Below are 7296 nucleotides of genomic sequence, written 5' to 3'. Positions count from 1 at the left end.
ACTGATGCTTACCTTTAACTTTTTAGCCTAACAGTAAAATTAGATCACTTTAAAGTTTCTACTTATTAGAGTTAAGTACGGACTGTAACTTTTAACTTTACTTTCCCTAAGCTAAGGAATTTTGTGCCTTTTCATTTCACTCCTTCCTTTCCATCTCTACTTTTGTGCTTGGCTTACTGAGTTTTGGATTACAAATCTAGATGATTTTTATTGTACTATTATTACTTTAAATTTTAAGTATCTCTCTTTTTTAAAGAGTGTCTTTGGCTTTTGGATTCATTTAAAAAAAACTTTCATAACAATTATTTAGACGATTCAATGAGAACCGAATTTCATTGCTCACAGAGACCCTTTCACTGCATGACTGCACATTCTTGAATTCTTAGCTTTGACTTATCTCTCATCATCTCAAGTATATCACTGAATATTGTTTTTTTTCTAAAAAGAGTGCTCACGCAGCATTTTTTTGTTTGTCCTTTCATACCTGAGAAAGCCTTTCAATTGACTTTGCAGAACAAATACACTGAATTCTTGGTTTAGTCATTGATTCTTTTATTTAGCAAATATTTATTGAGACCTATGTGGGCTCAGCACTGTTTTTTTTTTATCTTAAGTAAAAAAAATTTATCCTGTTGCTTACATGCAGAGAAATGCATAAATCATGAGTGTACCACACTAAAAAAATTTCACAAATTTATCATTGAGTGTGCAAGGAAGACTTGCCTGAATTGGTGATATCTGAGCTTAACTTTCTCCTCTTTAATGCTTTGGAGATTTTTCTTCATTATTTTCCCCAGTGTTTGATGTGGAAAAGCCAGAGGCCAATATAATTTTTATTCCTGGGATGTTATTTTATATTTTGCTCTACTATATGAGTTTATATTTTCTTTATTTCTAAAAAGGAAAAAAAAATTTATCAATATAAAAATTATTAACAAGATGTTTTGCATTTTTGTATATTAAGTCTTTGCAATCCAATCCAGTATGTATTTTACACTCCCATCACATCTCAACTGGGACTGGCCACATTGCAAGTGCTCAGTAGTCTCATGTGGTGAGCGGGTGCTGTATTAGTGCAGTTCTAGATGCTGCTACAAGAAGGTGGAACCTCTGCCAATCTGGGCCCTTGAGTGACTGAAGGGAGCGAAACTCCCAGAGGACCCCTGATGGACAGTAACATGAGTGAGAAATGAACTTTTACTCAGAGTTTTGTCTGCTATAGCAACTCCTAATTTCCTATCCTGATTAGGCTTCCCCCAAAGTTTGAGAGACACTGAGTTGCAAAGTATAAGAAACAAGTCAGTGAAACAGTGGCAAAGCAACTATAACAGTAACTGGGGAGTTAGTGAGGAAGGGGAGAAGCAGACATGGGGTTAAGTCACTGACTGGATGAGGAAGATGAGGAACTGAGAGAAATCTAGGTTTCTGGCTCAGGTGAGTAAGGTGATGCAATTTGAATAGATAATAAGGGTAGTAAGAGGAGCTAGTATGAAGTAAAGTTGATGAGTTTGGTTTTGCCTCTGTTGATTTTGAGGGGTCTTGGGCTATTGGTTCAAAATTCAGTTCAATATTGACTATCTAGAATGTGCCAGGTCAAGTACTGATGCCCCTCCTCTCAATCATAATCTAGGGGGCCTATTAAACAGATAATGCTGATATAGTCTATAGAAGAGCAGTGTTAAAGGATACCCACAATGCTCTTGGAACCCAGGACAGCAGGACCTAATCCGGGGAGTTAGGCCAGGGATGCTCTTAAGAGGAGATGATACCTGAGTGGATTTTTAATGCACGAATAGAGGCATGAGGGTAGACTTGAGTAGGAAGAGGGTCAGGGTCAGAAAGGAGGAATGGGGGGCCTTAGAGACAGAGGGCACAGCTTGCCACAGGCACTGAGGTCAGGAACAGCATGGTGGCCACCATCCGAACCTCGCTATGGTTGGAGAGTGAGACATCGGGGTGGAAGTGGTCTGAGATAAAGCAGGGGCTGAAGACAGAGCCTGATCATGGGGGGCTTTCTCTGTTTGACTTTTTGCTGTAGGTAGACATTGGAAGATGAATCAATGGCAGCAAGAACAGTTTGAAAGCTGTCACAATTACTGAGGTGGGAAATGAGAACAGTGAAGTCCTGAACTTGGGCAGTTGTGGTATAGGTCCCAAAGCAGGGGGTTGATCTGAGAACTTGAAGAAGTGAGATGTCTTAAGTTTGGTGAGGTATGAGTATTAGAAGAGAGGAAGAGGAAGAGGGAAGAGTAAGGGATGCCTCAGATTTTTAGCTTGGATGATGGGGTGGATGTTAATACTAATTGGGGAAAATAAGGATAGGAGATAAAAAGTGAAGCATATGGGGGAGTGGAAGGGACATGGTGGACAAATACCTTCTCTCCTCCCCACCTTACTCCCAACCTCTAAATTCCCAGAAAAACAATCTGGTGGGAAATAGTGTATTTGTGTGTCCTTTTCTTGGTCCTTCCCCGGCCCACAAAAAACAAAAACAAAAACGAAACAAAAACAAATTTTTGTCTTTATCACCAACATGCAAGAGAAACTGAGGATGAGCCGAAAGTTTTCAGTGAGAATGTTAGAAACTGTCAGGGACAGCTGCTTCTGAGTTTCCTGTATGAAGGTGGAGGCAGGAGATGGCCAAGACAATCAAGATGTAAGAGTACAAAGTGATGCTGGAAGGAGGGAACTTGGGGAAGTCAACACCTGGATTTGGGATTGGGAAAGAAGTAGAGAAAAGTCACCGACATCAGTGTGGGGCTGGACATCCTGGAGAATAAACAAGCAAAGTAAATGGTGTTTCAAGAAGTGGCAAGCCTATGAATCCAGTCTGAGAATTTCCAGAGGCCTCCAGAAGTAGGGTGAGGCAGACAGCTGGGGGAGATGGTAATGACTTGAAATGCGAAACTACTCCGGAGTTGAATGTGATTCAGTTTTTATTTTACTTGGGCTGAAATTTTCTCATACTTCATATTTATTCTGCCCCAACAGCTTTTTTCCCCACTACCTTGGAGGCCAGAGGGAAAGAGGGTGGTCCTAGGGGTGAGAGGCCTGAAGAGGAGAAAATGGTTTCTCTGTTGATCTCTGGCTGACATTAGCCTTGAAAGAGAGGCTGAGTTTGTTGGAGAAACTGGACATCCTAGACCAAAAGCAATGTCTCTTCTCAGAACTTTCTTCTTCCATCTTTTGGGAGAGGGTCTTTCTCCCATATGATCTTTATAATGATGTACCATTTCCCTAGGGCTGTTATTTTACTTGCTTAATTCATGCCTGAATTCTTGTGTCCACAGCCCTGGCTAATAGTATGAGGCCTTCTATCTTCTGTTGTCCTGAAGGTAGGTAGTACTGAGAATTCAGACCTGTTTGGGTTGAAGGCTTTGTTTCTCAAGGGCTTGCTTTGTTTTGTTCTCTACATAGCCTAGTTTGTATATGCTTCCAAATAGGGAAGAGTGAAGTTTGCAGGAGCACTTTAATGAGAAAGAATAAGGATACAAATGTTCTTCCAAAACTTTATTATTGCAAAGTGTTTTTATTACAAAGATTGAACAGAGAGATTTGCCGTCACTCTCCTGAAATCTCAAAAATTTACAAAATTACATTAATAAATATGAAACTAGGTTTAGTCTTTCTTTCTTTTCCACCAGGTTAAGCACCAAAAATCATTATTTATATACGGGAAGAACTCAGAAAGTCCCATACCATCTAATGCTATCTAGATTTTCTTAGGCATAACAGCGAATCATATGATCTCACATTCCTCTAAAGACTAAAGAAACATAAATAGATCCATAAATAATTCATATAAATATAGGTTTCACCTTTTAAATAATAAAATTCTCAAACATGGAACTCTGTCTTTAAAAAATACAAAAAAACAGGCAGGTGATACATTAAAATGGAATCTTCTGCTCCAAAGATCTCTCAGAGGATATTAAATACATCATCTTAGAAATATTACATTATACATAGAAAAAACAATACGAAACAAAACTGATACTCCACCTAGGCTTGGAGAGAGATGAACTGCCTAATGTGAGACTGCTTAGGAATGGGGTTGGCTCTTTGAAGGTTGAGGGCTCTGGAGGGGACAAGTCTACTTGCCCACAATGCCTAACTGCTCTGGGTGGGGGGGGGAGTACTCAGGTTCTGACCCACAGCTGTCAGGCCATGGTACGGACAATGGGCGTGACACAGGTGCAGCCCACCGCCACCAGCATCTTCTCTAGTCGGAAGGAATGGGGACAGCGCTGAGACTCCCTCCGGAGGACCAAGATTTCTTGCTGGATGGGGACGGAGTTCATGTGGTGGTCCACCTTCCCTTGGGCATTGACACAGCCCAAGTGGCGGCACTTTGCCTCCCAAATCACAGATGGGTATCTCTCGGGGTCCTCATTGCGGCTGCAGAGGAGACCAAAGGAGGAAAGTGAATTTCTTGAAAAGCAGGAAAGAACTCAACAGAGATAAAAAAAAAAAAAGAAAGAAAGAAAGAAAAAGAGAGGCAAATTCACAGGATGACAAATTACAGCAGTGCAAATTTTCTATGTGCTAGTGGTCTGAAATGTGGGGAAAACAAGGATTTTCAGGCATTAGAAAATGTGGTGGAAAATAAGACAATGGTCAGTTTTTCTCATTTTCTTTGAGGAATGAACCAAATAAGATAGGCTGAAGCTACAGGAGGGATTTCAGTTTGACACAAAGGATAATTTCTTTAGGGTACAGTTGATAGATGGAAAAAACCAAGATAAGAATAGATTTGTAGTTATCTAAGAATAAAATAGCTGTTAATCTGACTTGATGAAGCCCATCTTTGAAACTGCAACTTCATCATCATTTTATCTGAGGGAGGTTCATGGGACAGAGCCCACAGCTGATAGGAAGAGCTGAAAACAAATTTTTCTTCCTGAAAATTTTTCCTCCCTCTCTGTTCTAGAGGAGTAAATGATTCACTTTGACATTTGGGTTGATTTATTTTAACTACTCTTAGTAATAAGAGAAGGAGGAGGAATCCTATAGTCAAGGTGAATCTGTAGGCACCATATAATCAAGGCCTGTTTGCACAAAGTCTAATTATCAAAATACATTTTGCATTTAAACTATGATGGGGTATAAATACTAGGTGTAAAAAGGACACAGCAAATACGGGTGTATCGAGGACATAGATCAAGACTTATCTGACTCAGAAAAAGATGGAAAAATCCAACATGATACTTCCACCACTGAGGTTCAAGTTATGTTTCTCCAATGCTAGTGTGACCAAAACAAAATAAAACAAAGCAAAAAAACCCACAGCAAAAATCCCAGTTAATTACTATTTATTTTCAGCAAGTTTTCTCAGTGGTAGGTATGGTAAAGAGAATTCAATCACTAACCTCTTATGATAAACATCAATTTTTTTCTGGAATAGATAAACAATAGACTTGGATCTCATAAATATTAGAACAATGACTATCATTTAGTTGGGTGGGGCTTTGGTGACAGTGACAATGAGATCTAATAGCTTGTGTGGCATGGGGATGGGGTGGAATTCCTTTGATTTACCAAAGAAGTCTATAGAATGAAAAGTTTGAGAAGCATTGTTCTGCTCAATGACCCTTCTATATTTGACTGATGATTCTGAGTGAATACAATCATTTCAGAGTAATATAACTGGTAGTGTCTGATGCAAAAGAGGGCTAAAGAAAACAGAGATTTGATCTGGAGTCCTTACGTACTGGAGATTCCAAGGTGAGGTGGACCGGTTGTGGTAATCTGAGGGCCTTCTAGAATGTGCATTTCGGTTTAGGATGCTCATGTTGACCCTCACAGTCTGGGGAAAGTTCTTGTCCTCAGTATTTGGGCATCCTGGATTTTTTGGGATTGCTATTCCTGCCTTCACTGTAGCCACCAGAGTCCACAGCAGCAGTAACGACTTGAACTGATTGGGAAAGGAGAGAGGAGAGATTGGATTAGCATGTGGTTTTTGTTAACAAGTTAATTGCGATGATGACTGTAGTGCTAACCATAGAAAACATATTATGTTCTATATTACATTTTTTGGAGCAGTTAAATAACTGGTTAGATGATCAAAATAACATAAGAGCATGGGGATGTCTTTTTTTTTTTTTACCAGTCTTGAACATTTGTCTTCTGACTTAGGAAAGGCACATTAAACATTGACTGGCAGAAATTTTAGCAAAAAAAGTAAGCAGTGAGTGGCACATCGTCAGTCAGCATATACATCACTGCCATTTCAATGGGAGAATAGCAACCTTGATTTTCTAAGGGTAAATGTCCTCCTGTACCATCGTTCTCAGTCCTAGCATTCTGTGACATCCTATATAAAGTCCACTGTGCACTTTGGAAGAAAGGGCTGTAGAAAGTCCATGTGGTGTCAGGATTCATATAGAAATGCTGTACTACCGGCAAATATCCAACTAAAAGCTAGATCCCTCTTGCATTTTCTTAGGCTTTTATTTTAATTTTTCTAAATTAACATCCATCAATTCTGCAATAAAATCAGATTTCAAAAAAGATGCTTTAAGTTTAATGTTATAGAAATGTACAGCCCATTTATTATACAACATAGTTATAATATATCTAATTAGAAAAAATAATTTTGACATGCCAAGACAATGGTATAGGATAATGGAAAGAAAGGTCTCTGTTAAAGCTTTTAAATCCTCAACAATAGTAATCCATTTTATTATGGATTAAAAAATGCTGTGGAAGTATTATATTTAATCCTTTGTACTCAGGAAAATAGACTTTCAGTAAACATTCTTTCTCAGGGCACAGCATCACATGATACTTCTTATGTGGTTTAGCCCCAATAGAGCTCTCTTTCCGTTTTAATCTTTTTAACTGATGTGAGTAAATTCTTGAAAATGCTATACTACGATTTACGCATCTACCAAAGCTTTAATTTTCTATCCTACATATACAGCATTCTTCGATGTCCCATAGTGAGACTCCAGAATTTCATGCCTCCAGTCCCTAAAATGCTATCAGGTACAAATCAATGAGAGCATTGCACGTTAGTGCAGGACTCACCACAGATGAAATCCTCATGGAAGACATTCAGCGTCTCTGGATTAACTGGAGATAGATGAGATTGTGCCAGCTATGAGATGGACAAAGTGTAGCGTTCCCTTCTCTCTTTTTATAGGACTCGTCCCTCTGCGGTCACTTACGCTGGCACGTCTGAGTGTGTTCAGGGTGACACGGTTTTGGGTTAAATTTCCATCACCAAATGAGGTCAGAGAAGAACCTCTCCTTCATAATAGGTAATATCTGCTTCTAAAGGCAAATGGGAAGGAA

The 7296-nt window shown here is 39.2% G+C and overlaps 1 protein-coding gene across 1 annotated transcript; it reads right to left on the bottom strand.

The window, feature by feature from the left end:
• Positions 1 to 4081: 4081 nt before the first annotated feature.
• IL17A (interleukin 17A) lies at positions 4082 to 7056 on the bottom strand. The gene is made up of 3 exons (XM_077159231.1): positions 7030 to 7056; positions 5712 to 5908; positions 4082 to 4398 (listed from the first exon to the last, which is right to left on the bottom strand). Exons 1-3 carry the CDS (start codon positions 7054 to 7056, stop codon positions 4161 to 4163), a joined length of 462 nt encoding a protein of 153 aa, XP_077015346.1. The 3' UTR covers positions 4082 to 4160.
• Positions 7057 to 7296: the final 240 nt, after the last annotated feature.

The sequence above is a fragment of the Tamandua tetradactyla genome, chromosome 5 (genome assembly GCF_023851605.1).
Source record: "Tamandua tetradactyla isolate mTamTet1 chromosome 5, mTamTet1.pri, whole genome shotgun sequence".
In the NCBI taxonomy this organism is placed as follows: Eukaryota; Metazoa; Chordata; class Mammalia; order Pilosa; family Myrmecophagidae; genus Tamandua; species Tamandua tetradactyla.
Note: the sequence above shows the minus strand (reverse complement) of the source record. Positions and strands in the feature narration are given on the sequence as shown.